The following is a 19,727-nucleotide window of genomic DNA, read 5'->3' on the forward strand; positions in this document are numbered from 1 at the left end:
AATGTCACATGAAACACGATACTTTCAACAAAAATTACAACTTTTGTTCATCGGGTTTGTTTTTAAAACGAAAGTAGCTTCATATTACTGAAGTTGATCTTGGCTATTCATTAAAATCCAACTGACTTTAATACAGTCTTAATCTGCTTCACAAAAGCAATTTGCAGTTTATTTGTTTTTGTTTTATTACACGTCATGTTTGTAATATTGACGTACAGCATAATAAGAGACACTAACCATTTATAGAAATGAAAGTATTGCTTAATATACATATAAAGGCAGCTGTCTTTCTGGGTAAATTGCCAATAAAACGGGGAAAAGAGGGTCTGGAAATGATAGACGTTTTCAGTACGTTGTAGCCAACACATGGAGGATAGCGGATAAGTCTTTAAAAGTCTCTTAGCTAGAAGTTATAAGCTCTTGCTCAGCTTTTCCATTCTGAAAGTCTGCCCTGATATGGTGTAACATTTCTCTATTCTAAGATATAAGCCTTTCATGAGCTGTATGACAGACTGATACTGGGAATCCTGATTCACAACACGAGAAGGTGTCTGAATTTCTGGTTAGCTGTTGTTAGTAAGCTTTTGGGTCCCCCTGCTGGTTACATGCTACTATGCAATGCCAATATTCTCATGGAGGCATAAACAAGAATAATCTTCTCACCTGCCGACTCAAATACATCTTTTCAAATACAGTGTGACAGCTGTGCAAAGGTGCATTATTCGCTTCAATAACTTATAACAAAAACAACTGGCAGGTAACCAAGCCTTAGGTAGTGCAACTGTAAATCCATACGATTCATATAAACCTGAGCATGTTTTATTTACTTAGTCTATTTTCTATTATTCTACTCTTTATGTGTCCAGAATACAATTCTCTATTGATCTTTGAAAGAATTACAGCCATTGCTATTGAGCTGAGTATGCATGCATTTTTCTGTTTTCAGCATTGATTTTAAAGTAGTTATACCTGTAATTGTATCTGCTCTGATGCTAAGTCTTTGCATTTAGTGGCTTTGTGGTAGAGCACAGCTAAGGCTGAAAGAAACAATATTGCTGAGAAAAGTCATCCTAATGCAACTGACTTGATATTGTGAAGGGTAGAGGCCTGTCTGATGTTTAACTGAGTACCTCATCTTTAACAATATGATCAAAAGCTTTCTGCTGCACTTGACATCTAATAATGTCCCCGCAGTCCAGTTAAACAGCATTCTTTCTAGTGCAGTCAACTTCTCACAAAGGATGCTTCTGCTTTAAACTTTTCGCAGCCTCATATTTCATTCATTTTGTCATTTCCCTTTAATAGGCCAAGCCAAATTATTCTTAAAGCCCATTTACTTATTTTATACATTTAGTTTGCTAAATGAGATGGTAGATATTGAGTTAAGTGTGTGCAGAGTATGGGGGAGAAAGTGGGGGGCAATGGCAGACGTTGTGTTTGTTTCACACTAGATTTTTTCATTATATTGTCTTGTGACATAGCAGGAGGATACATTGGAATGGTTGACATTGTCATTCAACGTCAGATGAACATTCATACAGTATAACTGGTGCATTACCTGGAAACCTGTAAATGGTTTAATTGAATGACATTGAAAATCAGTCATATGGTATAATACACATTCAGAATGTGTCGTTTGGTTACCCGGAGGAGACAGATGTTTTGAAGTTATTTCCGGGCCAGGCTATTTCCGTTATTATTTTCACATATGAAAAGGTTGTAGAAAGTGTTCCAGCAGAGTCATGTAATGCGAGCCAAGGTCAAAGGTCACATTGTCTGCTGCATCCCAATGTGTGTGTGGTCTTCATACAAAATAAATGACTTACACTCATACAGCACCCCCCCCACAAACAAAAAACAAACACACAAACAAGCATAAACGTAATCAGTAAATATGTTTTAGAATTATTTTGGATTTTTTTTATTGTTATTAATTGTTATTATTGTTTCATGTTTTATTTATTGTGTATTTCTTTATTATTGGGTCCTACATTTTTTAAAAGGCCCAATTTACTCATGAACTGAGTCATTATCTTTTAAGTTGACAATCATTCGCATTTTCCCTGAGTTTTTATTTTCAGTAACAGTGCAAAAAGCACAGCATACTGCACTGCATTGTATTCAGAATTTGACATCATAGGCATAACAAGGACTTTGAGTAGTTTCAGCTTTAACATAGACATCTCATGTCATTTTTAATGTATGAGCCGAGTTTGCTGATATTCTGTTTTATGTACGTTTAAATAGTGACTATTGCAAGAACAGCAATTGTCAGCAGTTATTAAACATTTTATATAGCAGATGTTTGTAATTTGTTTTTCAATTTGGGAGACATTGGGAGTGGATAGAACATATTTTTTGTTAAATGTATTACTTCTCTTAACCCTCTCCAGATTTCCTGGATTTTGAAATATTCGGTCTTGGATCTCCCTCTAGTGGAGACACTAGAAATATCCATGCAGTGAAGTAGGGATGCTGTGTGTTCAGCCAGCAGGTACACACCTGGGGGTTGAAACAGGCAGGCATTCAGTGGGTTAAGCTTCAAATAATCAAGAGTTTAGTAATCAGCTAACACAAATGTAGTATTATTATTTTTTTAATGACACTCTGGTCATTCCTTTGTTTATTTTTCAGAATAAATGATACCCCTTAGATTGCCTAAATACAGTTACCTGTAACACATCTCATCATGTCTTCACTGTGCTCTTTATCCAAGGTCTTCTGTTAGTAGTGTGCTGCTGGAACTGCCAGCCATGACGGAAAGGAACATAGTTATATAATAAAACATCACAAGTTCCTCTTATGTTTCTTTCAAAGCTATGTGAAATAAAGCAGGCATTTGAGTGAAGGTTAAGAAGAGACCAGAAAACGTAACAGATGGTGGAAAAAGTGACTAAGCAAGCTGATATTCCCGTAATTTCAGTCTCCAAAAAGACCCCTTTCTGAAAAAATAAAATGAAAATAAAGAGACCCTTAATTTCTAATATTTAGAAGCTGGTTTTAATCTGCTTGCAAGGGGATGGCTTGTCCACTAATATACAATGCAAGCAGTATTTGTACAGGTTCAACTTAGGATGTCTAGTAGCTTTCCAAATATAACAGTACTGATTGCACTGGTTAATTGGTCTAGCACAGGGCCTTGTTTTTCTTTTTTCTTTTTTAAACAAGGTCACTCTCCAAAACCGAAGGTAGTTTTCTCCTTCAGAACACTTTGCCCTCACACTTTGAATATTTGAGGGGCTAATAAGTGAAGACATACGAAGCTGGAGAGCATTGACACTGCACTACCTTCTGTTCAACTGTGGCTGATTAGATGCTCAGTTCTGGGGAGATGCTGTCAGATTAGAAAGCTGGTCACTTGAACACATCTAGAAGCGGTTGAAGGGGCTGTGGGATGTGTATTGAGATTCAGGTGTGTGAGAGAAGGCCAGGAACGCTGTAGCACCCATGGGGAAAGTGACAAGAGCTCCAGTGAATCCACGGGCAGCTAGTGACAATGCATTTACATACAAATGTGTAAAATCTCAATGTCTCATGTCCCAGTGCGGCCTCCCAGAAAAAAAAAAAAAAAAGATGTGTCTGCTGGCTAAGGAGTTTTCTCTGTGACGAAATGTCTCTTGTTTCTTCTCTATACGCCTTTAGACTTGGTTTCCAGGTCCCCCCCAGATCCTGGTATCATTGTTGATCTTAGAGAGGTCCTCTGGATGGACAAGGTCAATAACTGTCATGATTTTGAATACCTGAATTGAGTCCCTACGTAGCCTTGTCTGCTCCGGGCTAAACCGATTAATTAATTTGTCTGTCCGGGTATTGTTTAAATGTATGTTATTACCTCGTTTCCTTTGCTATTGAATCAAGTGCATAGATGCAGAATGTTTGTCTGGTACATTTAATATGATTTGATTTAATTACTTTGTTTTCTATATGCAGAATTGGCTACTCTAATGGTATGACTGCCGCCACAGCTGATGAGCAATGCAAGGACAGTTTTTGGAGAGTGCTAGTACAGAGGAATGACTGATTGAACAGAATGAACAGATTCTGACTCACCTTTGCTAAGTGGATCACAATAGGACCATTCTTAATTAAATATTACTGCAGTGGGACATTAATTTTAGGAGGCTTAGATGACTCTGCAAAACACAGTGTGACTCACTTTTCAGGAATTGCTCTTTCCTGCATGTACTATAATAGATATTGACTGAGACTATCTGTGAGTAAGATTGGGAAGGAAATGGGAGATCGGTTATTGTGTGCTCTATCGTTTTATTATGACACGTGTGTCTTGTGACAGAGGGCTCACTTGATTTGTGCAAGTACACAATTGAAACCATTAGCACATTTCTGGCAAGCAGGCAGGCAGGCAGGGAAAGCAGAATCTGCACATTAGCTTATTAGAGGATAATTTCCAAACATCTGGAGGAAAAATGGGCACCACATTTTATGAGTTCGGCCTTTTCTCGCCGATGGCATATTGCCAATGAAAGATGCCAGCTTTGGTTCACTATAGCTGATTTCAGTACATATGGCCTGCAGTTTGTCTGCTTTCACTGGGACTCACAAGCCGTTTTGGAACCATGACCACTAATTGTATGTTTGCTGTTTACATATTGCACTATCATAATTTATTTGTAGGAAAATACACACGTTTCCTAGTAAACTACTAATTATAGAGTGGGCACTACCCAAAATAACAGACTTTCACTCTCTGAGATGGAATTGCCTGTATGGATTCTTAGCACTAGACTTTGGTTTCAGGACTTTATTTACAGCATGTGAAATGTATGATTATAAGCCTTCTTTTACAAAAGATAAACAGCATTACACTTGTTCTCCTAAAGCCATTAGATAAGCCTGCTAATTAAAATGCTATTTGTTCTGGTATTCATTGAGGTTTTGTGACATAGCTTTGGGATTTTGTTAACTTGGTTATTTATTTATTTTTGTTGCATACTTTTCTTCACTTTGTGTTTGTGGCACCAGAGCCTTACTTGCTTTGAGGTTACGAATCAGATTTTTTTGCTTGTATTTATTTTTGAAAACCTGTGAAATGCAGGAGGGAGAAAAAAGTATTTATTTTTATAAGAAAAAACATGTTTCTTAGGCTTGTTCTCATGGCAAAGAGATTCATTGACTGCCAAGACCTACTGGGCCAGGAGGATAATATACTTGCTGTCAAAAACATGATGATGCCTGGAAATGTTACTGAAGTATAAATACGACAGGGACAATCAGCATAAAATGTTGATTTATACAGAAAAGTATTTTATATCTCCAAAGCAAATGTAGGGTGGAGCATACATTTATTTTAACAAGCCACAAAAGCATATACTCCATAAACTCTGACACAACTTTAGCAGTATATCACTGCCTGTTTCCCCCATTCAATCTGTATCATCTCCCAGAGAACATTCATCCTACATTTCACACTCTTCTGTCAATCTCATCCCATCACAATTCAGTGGGGTTAATGTCAGGCGATTGGAGAAGGCAGCCTATTAATGTGTAACTCAATGGTCCTTCTATCTTTCTGGTCTGGCTGCATGTTTAGCATCTTATTCATGTTGATGAACAAACTCTTCACCCCCATTTGCCTTGCTGAGGATGTTTCATGTGTGAGGATGAATTTTTATTATATCTGTACTGTGCACTGCCAGGACTGTACTCCTCTTAACAATTTAGTAGTTTGGATGAAATGCCAGTGAAATATAATGAGTGATAATGGTTTGCATAAGCCATTAATCTTTGTGTAGTAAATAAATGGCACCCCCAACAAACCATGAGTGGCTTTTGGCTTAACAAACCTAAAACAATTCACTGTTAGAGATAGGATATTGCGTTTCAATTTTTTTAAGCACATTGTCAGAGTTTTAGCATAAGAGAGAGTGTTTATTATTTTAGTATTACTAATTGTTACCATGAAAGCTACTGCTCCAAATTGCATAAAGCTATTGTGCCAATTTTGTTGGGGGAAAAATAATGTCAAGGCTAGTGTTGTTTACTCCACAGATGAATGTGCTTGTCTGGATTTCCTATTCCATGGCCATTCTCATTTTGAAGTGGTTAAGTACTTCTGTACTTAAGAACTCCTTGCCAGCAGAAACCGTTATAGTAACTGTTCCTAATTATAGGGACTCTGGCTTGGCCAAGGAAGTCATTTTCAGGGTTTTACCATTTCATCTCCTCGGGCTTTTTGAAGTGCAAAGAACAGTATTGACTGACATGTTTTGACCATCCAAGAAGGAAACCCATTCCAAATTTTATACCACTATGTAATATTTTTTTTTTTTGTTGTGGAATTTGGTTGATTTTTTTTTTCTTTCTCTTGCAAAATTGAAACGGGGAAACTTCCCTGCAAGGAGCATATCCAGTACTGAGGCCCTTTTCCATCTCATCTATGTGTCACTGTTCAAAATGGTGAAATCAAACCCCTCAAAACCATAAAAAGTGTAGCTTTCTGTATCTGGAATGATTTAAATTATTTGGACTTTTTGAATATATGTATATTGATATGTGTGTGATAGGAGTAAAACCTGATGTAAGTACATTTTGTAGGGAACTTCTGTGGTTAGTTAATAGGCCCTTTTTAAAGATCAGTTTCCAGACTTTACTACTGCATTTTTTTCTTTATGCAGAGTGTATGCAGCAATGCAGAACTTTTCATCCAACATTAGAATACAATATTTTTCATCTACAATAAAGTGCATAGAATTCATATGGTAAAATAAAATTAAAATCAGTATAAAGAACAATAATCATCACCCTTTTCATAATATTTAAGGATATTTTTCTTGTAATGCTCATATATATATAAATAAATACATGTGTGCATATATCACATTGCCATGAGCTTATATCAGCTTATATCCACTGCTGGATGAAGGCTTGCCTCGATCTACAGCTTCTCTTTTATCTGGTCACTGTAAAAATGATACAGAATCCATGGAAGACTCAAAAGAGCACAGAAAGATGTGTGCTTGGAATAACAAGAAGAGACAGAAAAATAAATGAATGGATTCAAGAACAAACAAATATATGTGACATCATCGAAAGAGTGAAAATGTTAAATTGGCAATGGGCACACTGAAAGAAGAACAGATCAAAGATGGACAGATGAAGTTATTGAATGGATACTAAAAAATGATACAAGACCTAGAAGACAAAAGCACATAAAAGATGGGAAGGTGAAATCATAAACTTTAAAGGAGTGACATGGAAAAGAGAAGCTGTAGATCAAAGTATGAGGAATCATCTTTGGGAGGCCTTCATCCAGCTGTGGATCGATATGTTCTGATGGTGGTGATGATATATATATATATATATATAACCTACATACATATATGTACTTACCTATGGTGTGTGTGTGTATATATATAGTTCAGCCAGAAGGGGGGGGTTAATTACATTCTAGAACACTTGATGATATGTTTGCTGTGAGTTTCTTTGTGTTCCACTATGTGTGCTTTAATATGCATGAGTCTGGATGCCATCTGAATTCTGCCTCCTGCAACTGAAAAGTGCTGCAGTTGCCTCCTGGGAAAGTTGGAGAAAATGAGATACAGTACATTCAACTCACTGAAGTGTTGCTGGATAAATAGTTTTTAAACAAATACAATTAATTATGTTTATTGGGAAGTGGGTGGCCTACTTTTCGGAGGAGAGTCTATCGAAAAATGTTTTCCTCGATATTCCCTTCTGCTTTTATTTATAACTATTTTTGGAGTCTTACAGCACAAATTGGGCAGACGAAGTTGCAATTTTATTTATTTATTCTCATTTATTATCAGATTAATAACTTCCTTTCTATTTTTGGATGTCTGTTGAAGTTTAATTTCATTAAACATAGTAGCTTGCCAAATAAATGATGTATTTTTCTTCCCACAGCAATAGTACTAATCTCTGAGATATTAATGTAATATTGAATTACATTACATTTACTTTTCCTGAGCATTGTTTCAAGGTAAACAAACAAAAAAAATCACCCATTAAAGACTATTTATTTTATGAAGCATTGCAACATATTCATTTTAACCTTTGACCTTCTGGGATGTTTAACAGAAAGGAATACATTTATCATCAATATGTCAGGATAATAATAGTACTATTACTACTATTCCTATCAAAACAAAATGAACAAACAGCAACCACTGGGTCTGGACCTGTTGGTGGGTAGGAAGCTTGAGATGTGGGTTTGATTCTGGCCCTGGCTGACTGGCTGTATGGCATTTGTATATTCTCTTCATGGACGTGTGGCTTTTTGCCGGGCGCTCCAATTTCCTCCCACTTCCCAGAGAAATACTGCTTTGGTTGATGGGCTCCTCTAAATAATCCTGCAGTGGTTGGTGTGTCTTAGTGCTGCCCTGCAATGGACTGGCACTACTGGCCAGCGTTACATTTGCCAAAGGGATATTGTGTTGAGAAAAAAAGAGTTTGTGGACACATGTAAGTTGTTCTTCAGCTCCGCATCAGCAGCAGGGCTTGCCTGGAGTGACGAGTGATGAGGACAGCTGATAGCGCTGCACAACCGAAGATTGCATGTCTTCTAAATATGCACACAAATGAACAAATTATTGCCATATGCCCTTCTGACTGCTGTGTTGGCTCTTCTTATGTGGTTTCATGAAGATACTCTCTATCTATTGGAAATTCCCATGTAACAAATAAATAAATCTAAAATATAGATTGGTATGAAACCGTGTTAAAGTCTTGTTTAAATTAACTTTGGTTTACATTCGTTATATGTAATGCAGACTTTTCACCACATTAAAACGGCTTTTACAAACATCTGAAGCAACTAGTGTTGTTTTAGCCTACAATGCATGTGGTCTGTTATGTTAAGCTCATTCAGCCGACTTTATTCAATATTAAATTGTTATGCTCTTAGTCTGACTTGATGCAGACTGTGCAGAACCGTGCAGAACTTAAATTAATAGAGCAGTATTATAGCAACATCCTACATCCTTTTCCATCCACACAAGGATGATTAGTGAAACATCTTCAGCTCGTTTCATGGACCTCAATTAGCACTCAGTTTTTAAAATAGTATCAGTGAAATCTGTTCTGAGACCGTAGCAAGCATAAGACCATATATTATAAAATATATTCCTAATTTGTGTGAGTGTACCGAGGACTGTTATCTCTTTCTCATGTTCCTTTGCAATTTGCTTTTTAAAATCAATTAACATCATAATATTGTGAAGCTGCCTATAAAACGGAATCTTTACTGGACATACTGACAAAATATACACTATATAGACACTGGATTGTATAGCTGTAGCTGTGCTGCTATTCTGTAGCCTGCAGTTCTCACTTGTGTCTGTGTAGTTAACACCTCCCTATGGAAGTTCTGAGCTACTGCATGTTACTTACAGTACCTGCACACCGATAGACACTGCAATGTGATCAGACTATAAAGCAATCCATCTGCTATCTGCAAAGCATAGTCATATTGGCGTAGAACAGATTGTTTTGTTAAGAGAACACGCTGAAGAATGACTCCTCTTTTGCATATGCAAGGTATATTGTTAGTTCTTTTAACTGCAGCAAAACTGGTTTAAAAAGGTGGGAAGGGGGTCTGGAGTGGGGTTTTCTTTTTTGGGGGAGGTCTGTCTGATTGATTGGTAGGGATGAGAGGGCATTTGCGATGTTTAGAGCTTCTATGCAGCTTTCACGGTGGAAAGTAAGGCAGTGTTCATGCAAAATATGAGATAGACTGAAAGCAAACGAGTCACAGAAAAAGCAAAATGAGACAACAAACTGAGACAGGGCTACAATGTGATATTCCGTACTAAGAAATCCACAGTGCTGGGTCTTAAAGAGACCATATCATTTTAAAAATGCAAGTTGCTAAAAAAAGCTCTGCATGTTAACATTTTCTGAATTTGTTGAATGTTTTTGAATTTAATTTCTGGTTGCCAGAGACATGTTTTCATAGCTAATGACAGGGAGAGATCCGTTTGCTGTTTTTCATCCTGTAAAATGCTCTGTGGCTAATATTCATGTAAAACTGTTTATAACTCGGTGTTCCTCTGCATCAATTTTAAATGGCATCTTGTTGTTTTTGTATTTAATGATGTGTATTTTAATTATGTGGAACATGATGTTTTGATATTTAAGATGGATTACCAGGCTGACAAACCGTTTTGACAGTAACTGTTTAAAGGCATGATTCCTTTTTGGTGTGAACAATCTGAACAAAAGCTGAAAACAAAACAAACACAAAATAACTCGTATTGTAAGCCAGTTGTATGTTCTGAAATGTGTGACTTTAATGCATTGTATTGTAGCTCTCCTTATTTATAGTAAAACTGAACTTGCTCTGGAATGCTAAAGGAAGAAACAATAATACTGAATGCATTAAGTCTTATCAAATGAAGTGGTGGATAATTAATCATTTCTTGCTATTTATAGATCCAAAATTAATTAAACTTTTTTTATGTATGTGAAACAATGATGTGGATTACTCTGCAGAATATAAAAGCTATTGTTCCAGTATATTCTTTACAAAAAAAAAAAAATCTGAAGAAAGAGGCCAGACTTTATGTAATGCTAATTAATTGCTAATTTACTCGGTCACATCAAAAGTATTTGCACTAAAGAGAAACAGCAACACAATCCATTTTCATTCTCCATCGGCTTCCTTTGGTGTTTTCAAAATCATTTAGTTACACGGGGAAAATGATTTGGATAGAAACAATGTTGTCTGCTCATTCTCTTGCCTCGTTTAATGACTTGAATGAAGGTCACAGAGTGAAACGGTTATATTTGGGTATTTCTTAAACTGTTTAATTTGCTTCCCCTTTCTCTCAGAAAAATAAATTGAGACTTGCTCAAGACTGTGTAAAGGAAATTGGGGAGAAGCTGGATGAGTGTGCTTTCCCAGAAATACCGCAGCACATTTGAGTAATTTTCACATTGCAGTAGTTTTAATTCTTGTGCCTTTTGAAGCTGATGTACAGAGTGAGGAGACAACAGAGATGGTACAAATATAGTTTTCAGGTTATTTCTATTTTAACTCTTTATATAGTCTCGGCACCTTAGTCCTGACATTTGAGCAATTCAAACGTAACCAGCATTTTACTAGATTTTGGGCACTTAATGCTTACCGTTTTGAGCTATGAGTGTATGAGGGGAATTAATACTTCACTATAACCACCACCAGCAGCAGCAGTAGTAGTAAATATTTGTTAATTAATTTTTTCAGGAAATTGGTGTTTGGAAGTTAATGAGACTGTATAAATGTGGTTTGGAAACTCTTTGGGTATTAAAAATTGAGAGTGTGACTCTCTTTTAAGTCCCCTTCCTTGAAAAAGCTGAATAAAACCACAACAGATAAACCTTTGAACACTTGCTCTTTTGAAGCATCGCAGAGATACGTTATGTAAAAGAGAAATAATACATTTAATTAGAAATGTGGGTGGTTTTAGTCAGAAAACGGTGACGGTGGAGGGGGCATAAATTATAATAAGGAAAAGGTGCCTTTTCAAATGAATAAGTTATCAGCCGGTGACCAATGTGTCTGCCTTTGGGTGTTAAAATGCTGAATCTGAAATTAACCTGAGCTTGTATGCATTTAATATTTATTTATAATCAGCACCCTGATGAAAACTGAAGGGATTTTTTGAATGTTTAAATTTGCTCATAAACTCAACTCAGATCAACAACACAACTTTGAATGGCTGCCACATTGTTAAATGGATTATACAGCAGAAGATCAACCATGCATGCTGCTATGGGGGACTTCATCAGCCGGTCATTTTTGTGATTAGGATTAATCTGAATATCACAAAAAGCAAGAGGCTTTAAGCATGGCGATCAAGAGTTATTGAGTGGGTTTTGGATGGACTCCTGCACCTTCTTTTTTGAAACCTGAGGGAATTGGCATGAAACGCTAAAAACTGGATGCGCAAGTAATAAAGTAAAGTTGCCTAGATAAAGCAGTGTCGTAATGTCCTGCTCTGTCTCTTTGATTTGTGCAAAATAGTCACCCACCCGCAAATGAGCTGCTGTGTTTACCACTCTCAGCAGTGGTATACGGTCTTGGGTTAACATTCGCTTTTTATCTGGTGAACGAGCAGAAACTTTTAATTAGAGTCTTCTGTAGCTTGTATTCAGTGCATGGACCTGAGTTCAATAAACCTTTGTGATGAATCTTCGTTGCCTCACATAGCCCCTCTAAACTGGAGTTTTTAAGAGGTATATTCCTGAATGGTCAGTGACTCACACATGACTAAAATCTATTCGACCTATAGCCATTAACCTCCTTATTACATGTTACATCCTTCATTATTGTTATGCATTTGATCTTAATTCATGTCTGTGTTTCATTGGTTAGAAACAAATATAAGAACAAGTTGAAGAGACCATATTAACTTGATTTAGAAGTGTTGCTTGCAAGTGACTTGTGTTTGAAAGACTTTCAAAGCATTTAATGTATAACGAATGCTATCTTTAGAGGCCATATAGATGTAACAACTTTTCCCCTTTCATGTCAAAATGACCTTGTGATTGTTTATGTCAACAATTTGTTCTATACTATGCAAATGTTACATGTGTGTTTCTTTTTCTTTGTAACTTTCAAAACTCCTGTCTGGTCTGTTGGAAACTGCCTCCCATTCTTTTGCTTGTACCACAGTTTCCTTATAAACAAACTAGCGTTTTTCGTGATAGTGTGCAGTCTTTGGAGATGAATTGCAACCCGCCAGTTGAGTTGCCGTTCTCCTTTTCAGCGAGGAGTACTTGTCGAGAGTAGGGGCTGACTGATTTGTGACCGACACTTTTCCAGAGAAGGCTGTGTTTGTTTTCTTGTGTGGTCAGGACAGAGCTGACCCTGGTATTAAAACAAATGTGACTCATACCTCAAATAGAAAAGCCATAAACGTCCGTTGAGCATAGGGTTTCCTTTTTCAGAAATAGCAAGATAATTTAATCCAGAATAGACACTTTTTTTCACATGTAAGCCAGCATTCTTCATCCAATTTTTTTGCCTTATTTCCTTGCAGATTTACACTGATTGGGCCAATCACTATCTTGCCAAGTCTGGTCACAAGAAACTGATCAAGGACCTGCAGCAGGATATTGCAGACGGGGTGCTACTGGCAGAAATCATCCAGATCATTGGTGAGACCCGTTTACCCAGCAATGGAAACACACAGACACACTGAGCATGTGGAATACTTTAGAGTCCATTGCCCGTACCCTCTGAGGGACTGTTATATATAATTTCCTGACAAGGTCAATCCATCTCAGAGGATTGGGAAAGTCCTTTAATATTCCTATCAGAAGAAAAAATATTTTGAGAATTTAAGTGGAGGCTGAGGGTTTGTTTAGCTCCGTTTCCAACTCCGGCTAAAGCAGCAGCAGCAGAAATCTATCGCCCAGCACATAAAGCTGGATTGTAAAATATTTATGCTCTATTAAACCATGTGTCTCCCATGTGTGCTTTTTTGCAAGCTTGGAGTGGCTCATACTTTTTTTTCTGGGGCTGTCTTGAAACTTTATCCCAGCCCTTGAAAAAGACAATCGCTATGAATTTTATGTCAGTAATCATTTGGCAGTGGCTGATGAATTAGCCGACGAGTTTTTTTTCTTTTTTTAACTTCCCTTCTCTATGTGAGCTGTTGGAATCCACTGCTGAGAATGTTATTTGCTAACACATGTTAAACTGTATTCTGCAGCATCACACAGCAACTTGCTGGCTTGTAGTTCATGCTAATATAATAAGGTTAATAGGTGCAATTTTCATAATGACTTATTATATTTTTTTATTGTGATTTACTCTGATAGCTAATGAAAAGGTTGAAGATATCAATGGCTGCCCTAGAAGTCAATCTCAAATGGTAAGTTGATTAATTACTTTTTAAACTCTTGAAATTGTTACTAAAATAATTACCAGCCCTACTCGTTGACAGGATTGTTTTATGATGTATATGCTTGATTGACAGTTTGTTTAGTTGCATGTTGTCTTCACTCATTTACCTTGCTCTGCTTTCATTTGAAATATATCTTTGAAGTTCCTTTCACAACTCTCAGCCTTAAATAATTACATTACCAGTTGTTACATTTCAATACAGTGTTTTGAAACTCAGTGGCAAGCATGGAACTGCAAACAAGCAATAAACATAGAGCCAGTTTTCTAATAAAATAGAAAGAAATGTCATTACACACAAATGTTCAGTTCAGTTCTGATTTTTTAAGAATGGATGTTGTATTTGAGTCTGATTTCAGAATGAGGACAATTACACACCATTACACAATTATTACCAGAGCAGCAGTAACTCCACACAAATAAACATAGCATGCTGTATTTCTTTCTTCGGTTTTAGCTGTTAAATCCTGAAACCTCTTCAGAAAAAACGTGGGGGTGTGTGTGGTTTTGGTGTTCCAGGTTTTCTATAGCCTGTGTAATTAAAAGGGGCTTAAAGGTTTTCATGTTTTTAGGCTTTGAAGCCAAAACTCCTGTTTCAAGCCTTCCGCTTTTCTGTACTCTGAGGGGAGATTTTCCATGCTGCATTTGTCTCTCAGGACAAATGAGTAACCAGAGGGGTTCAATCCTCATAGTCTGCTGGCTGCTGCATATAAATAGCGTTCAGTCTGTCCACAAGCAGGTCCATTTCGACTTGTTGGCCACTAAGGGCTTTTCACAAATAGCGCTCAAGGTATGTGAAAGCGGGCAGAATGTAGTGTGAACTCTTTTTAAAGAATTGTAGTGTTTTTGTTTTTTAGGTTGCTTTGTAGAGAGCTGGTCATAGCAGATCATTCAGGAACAGTGTAGCCAGTGTAGCAAGTTTGCTTAGCTGCCCTTCACACTATTAATGGAGACAAAACTTCATTAAAAGGACATACAGGCTGTTTGTGTGTTTTTGTTTTGGGAGCCAGTCAGGGGTGATTTGATAGTCTTCTCTCATTGGCGTGGCAGCTCCATGATCCAGTAGCATTCCTCTTGTGTGTTTTACCTTAGTCTAGGGCACACTAGCCTGTCATTGGAGAGTCTTCAGTTCCAAGGTAAATCCAAATCGCACCGAAATGTTGTTGCCTGTGTTTATCACTGCCGGGTGTGAGCTTGACCCGCGACTGGAAGGGACTGTATGATGGGATATTCTTAGCAGGGGAGACTTAGAAGTGCGCTGGCATGTCAGTTTAGATTTCAAAACAGACCAAAAGTAATTTGTAGGAATTCTGTATGCTTTTCTGTGCAGCTCCAAAGTCAAACCTATCCCTAATGTTAGGTTTGTAACAATTCATTCAGTTGGTTAAGCTTAGACATGTGATGAGGAAAGTAATACGAAATTGATAACAATTGGGTTTAACGTGATGCAGTCTGGGCATAGCACATTAACCTCACAAGCAAAGCTAATTGAGTAGTGGCTTTGGCTTTGTGAAGCGATCAAGCAGAGAGAGAGCAATGCACAATATTAGTGACCATAATTATACTTCACTGTACTGTGTTTGTGGGTACACAAGAGGCACACAGAAACATATATATTTTCATCTTGCACAACATGCATATGTTTTAAGAACGATTAAAGATTATTCCCTGATATTTGTTTATTTGTATTGTTAGAAATATGCTTTCAATGATGCTTGTTATTAAATAGTAGTAGTAGTAGTAGTAGTAGTAGTAGTAGTAGTAGTAGTAGTAGTAGTAGTAGTAGTAGTGGTAGTAGTAGTAGTACAACCACCAGTAGTAGCAGTAGCAGTATTCTATTTTCACAGTTACTAAATATGAGCATATGTTGATTTTATCATTATGAGGGGACGTTTGTGGTAGTGGTGACACTGAGTAAAGCCAATCCTCCATCTCTTTCAGTATACATTATTTCTGGATGACATTGTGCAGTAACTCCCCCTTTTTAGATGCTATTACAATGGGACACATTTCTCATGCTCTTGATTAGTTTCAGCAGGAACTGGAAGGCTCAATCCATACATTGTAAATTGTATGCTTAATAAACTTTGCACCATGATTCATGGCCTCCAGGGAGGGTTAATGAATCATATTTTGAGAGAATGTTACCAAATTTTCAGAGGCGACTTGTTTGAATTGTAATTACCCCTGCACCATATTTTCTGGAGTATGGAAAGCAGTTAGTTATTTCTGTTGATGCTTGACACAAAGTCTTGCGTGGCTAAATATCTTACATATAAAGAATGGCTGTAATTCCAGCCGCAGTCAAATTTGCTGGATGCCAGGCATGCCTTTTCTTTTTTCTGCTGAACTGCAATGCTTGATGAGATATGGGTGCTGGTAACTCAGTGTTAATAAATGGAAATCTGTAACCAGTGTGCCCACACTCTTTGCTTTATAAGAGCACGGAGAGTTAATCAGGTGACAAAACAAAAATAATCCATTTTACTTTATGCTCCCCCCTTACTTGCTCCAAGTGCTTTCCACAGTTGTCCTAGGCACACTCTAGATTCAGTGAATGTGCTTTCAATGTTTACTCCACTTTGACTCATAATAACACGGAACCCATGTTGTTTTAAGAGAAAGAGGTCAAAAGCTTTCAGATTTAATTGTAAACGTCTGGGACAGTTTCAGTGTTTCTGTTTTCTGATAGTCACATTGTTAAATGCATGAAAACACAAATACATTTCAGATGAGATTGTGGTATGTTAATCAGTTATCACGTTTATTCTTCGTTTGGCTCCGATAAATTGCCTGTGCATAGACTTGAATGGTTTGCTGTAGTTTATTATCTATGCCGTCAATTCTAAATCCAGTGTTGAATGTCAATTACTTTGCTGTTTATTCACCAGCTGATAGGAGGCAATACTAGTCAATGATACAAAGTGGTTTTAAGATTTCAAATCACAGTTTATGAATACATAATGTGTGGAAAGGCTATATAATGTAACTGCTCCTTTAGCTGTGTACTAGACTTTATAATTAATATTCAATTAGTTTTAATTAGCCTGTAACCATTGCACTTAAGGTTTGCCCTTAGGTGTGATTCGTAATAAGTGGGAGGTAAACTGAAGCATACAGACATTGCAGTCATTTAATAAACATACTTGAATTTAATGTATCTCTCTTACTGTTCATATTATTTTATAGGTGAAATAATCTTGGCCGTAAAATACTTTTGTTCTTAGTCATAAATGCTGTCTTCTAATTGGAGATTGTGTTTTAATTGGCCATTAAATCACTTCTGCAGTTATAAAGATGTGAATTTCAAATTCATGCTGCTGAAAAATCCTTATGGTTTCACTTAACATGACAATCACATACCTTAATCTCAACAAATAATAAGTAATATCAATAAATCAAAGGTTAACTAGGTTCTTTCTTCTAATTTTGATTTATTGTGGGAGTGTGCTTAGGGTTATTATCAATTAAACATAATCTTAATTCACACTTTTCTCCATGAAGGTATTATAGAATGTTGGAAGTGAGTTCATTTCTTTGTTTTTATTAGATCCCCTGTTTCTACAGGAGCAAAACAGTGCACGATGCTTGTCACAGTACTTTGATGTGTGCAGATAATGAACAAAATTGTGACAACATTCTTTAACCTGTTTTGTTTTTGTTTGTATTTCTTAAATTTGATTTCCTCTTGTTTTTCTCTATCTCTTGATAGTATTTTATACTCCCACAGGTAAAACATTGACTTATGGTGCAGTTTCAGAAACTGTAATGCCTTGTGAAAGGTTAGTAAGGATATATAATCATTACCTCCCTCCTTGAAGTCTGTAAACTCACCATAAAGTCCGATAATATATAATAGTTACATAAATGTTCTGTAACTGAGGTAAAAGGCCAGTAATATGTATCCACCATCTTTTGACATGGATATTGAACATTTGCATTAGACAATTATATTATATAAATAATTGTAATTGCCGTACCATGGCAGGAATTCAAGTGACTCCATCATTTTTACCACTAATGCATATATTTGTAAATCTGTTATTTCACCCATCTGTTCACTGAGGGTGAGGATTAAGGGTAACAAAGTGTATAAGAAAGATGTGCAATACAAAATATGTAGGTTAAGTCTTAAGTTTCTAGTCATCAGGAAACATTGCATTTTCACTCTGTATCCTCTTCCTGATGCGTACCATGTGATGCTTAATAGAATTAAGTGTTCGTTAGAGGTCATAAAGTAGAAAACATCATCTGGATCCCATCTGTTTGCACTCCACAAGATGCACAGCAGTTTAGTGATACACACCGTTTTCAATTTAGTGTGCTACTTTTTCATTTTTCTCCCCCTCCGCAAGTCTGATGTGCTACTTGTATCACAAACCAACGTGGTTGTCCACAGGGCTATTATTTTTTGTTGTCTAGTTTTAGGAGCAGAGAAGGATTTGTGCATTGAATGAAGCTGAATGGCTGCTAGTGTTGGATAATCTGGTTGTGTGCAGTGGCAAGGCTAACATTTCTGAATGGCTTCCAGTCTCTGAGGCTGATACTCTCCCAAAACAGTGAAACACCTTCCAAAGACTTAATGGACTGATTTTTCACTTGGCATTTATTTTAAAATCATAACCTTTTATCTGCTCTTTATTTCTCTCTCTCTACAGTATTCAGTGTTGGCCATCTGGGCTTACTCCCATTCACTCATGAAAAATATATGGTTCAGGTTAACCCGAAAGACCAATGGCATGTTTAGGCTAACACTAAATCTAATATGCCTAGAGATCCCATCATATGGTAAGCATTAAGGAGTTTGCAAACTGAACTCTTGTTAGTTAAACTGTCAGAACAAAAAGTAGTAGCTGAGGGTGTTAATAGTTCATTTTAGATCACTTGAGAACTCTATATACTTGTCAGTGTGCACTTTGCTGGGAGCGTGCTGTGGAGTGGCCTGCAGCTTATTAAACAATCATTAAAGGCTTTTCTGTCCCTTTTAAAATGGTTAACTTGTTTTGAACTTTCTTGTTCCTGCTGACATGGACTTACAAGATTTTAAATTAAGCCTGTCGACACTGACAGTTTTTTTGTTTTGTTTTGTCTTTTAATGTTGAATTCACATGTTTAAGAAGGTGTTTTGTGGTGTAAAATGAATCACAGCATTAAACTACTCTGTTAATGGTAAGATGTAAAATGTATTGATTGCTGAATTAATTAAATAAGGCAAATTTACATGCACAGTGAATATAAAGAAGCTCAAAGCTTTTTTGGCTTTCATTTCATGATTAGCCTGGATGGATATACAGTACTGTGCAAAAGTTTTAGGCAGGTGGGAAAAAATGCTGTAAAGTACGAATGCTTTCAAAAATAGACATGTTAATAGATTATATATAAATTAACTAAATGCAAAGTGAGTGAACAGAAGAAGAATCTACATCAAATCCATATTTGGTCTGACCACCCTTTGCCTTCAAAACAGCATCAATTCTTCTAGGTACGCTTGCACATTTTCTAGGCATATAGTCAGGTGTATGATTAAACAATTATACCAAACAGGTGCTAAAGATCATCAATTCAATATGTCGGTTGAAACACAATCATTAACTGAAACAGAAACAGCTGTGTAGGAGGAATAAAACTGGGTGAGGAACAGACAAACTCAGCTAACAAGGTGAGGCTGCTGAAGACAGTTTACTGTCAAAAGTCATACACCATGGCAAGACTGAGCACAGCAACAAGACACAAGCTAGTTATACTGCATCAGCACGGTCTCTCCCAGGCAGACATTTCAAGGCAGACAGGGGTTTCCAGATGTGCTGTCCAAGCTCTTTTGAAGAAGCACTAAGAAACGAGCAACGTTGAGGACCATAGA

The 19,727-nt window shown here is 36.8% G+C and overlaps 1 protein-coding gene across 5 annotated transcripts in view; it reads left to right on the plus strand.

Annotated features, from left to right (window-relative positions):
• Nucleotides 1–19,727, plus strand: part of nav3 (neuron navigator 3) — a 252,304-nt gene that overhangs the window by 116,064 nt on the left and 116,513 nt on the right. For all 5 annotated transcript variants that reach the window (XM_066724741.1, XM_066724742.1, XM_066724738.1 and 2 more), the window contains exons 2-3: nt 13,002–13,119; nt 13,786–13,838. In XM_066724741.1, coding sequence (XP_066580838.1) covers nt 13,002–13,119; nt 13,786–13,838 — 171 coding nt within the window. The remainder of the gene's footprint in view (nt 1–13,001; nt 13,120–13,785; nt 13,839–19,727) is intronic.

Source organism: Amia ocellicauda, chromosome 15, assembly GCF_036373705.1.
Source record: "Amia ocellicauda isolate fAmiCal2 chromosome 15, fAmiCal2.hap1, whole genome shotgun sequence".
NCBI lineage: Eukaryota > Metazoa > Chordata > Actinopteri > Amiiformes > Amiidae > Amia > Amia ocellicauda.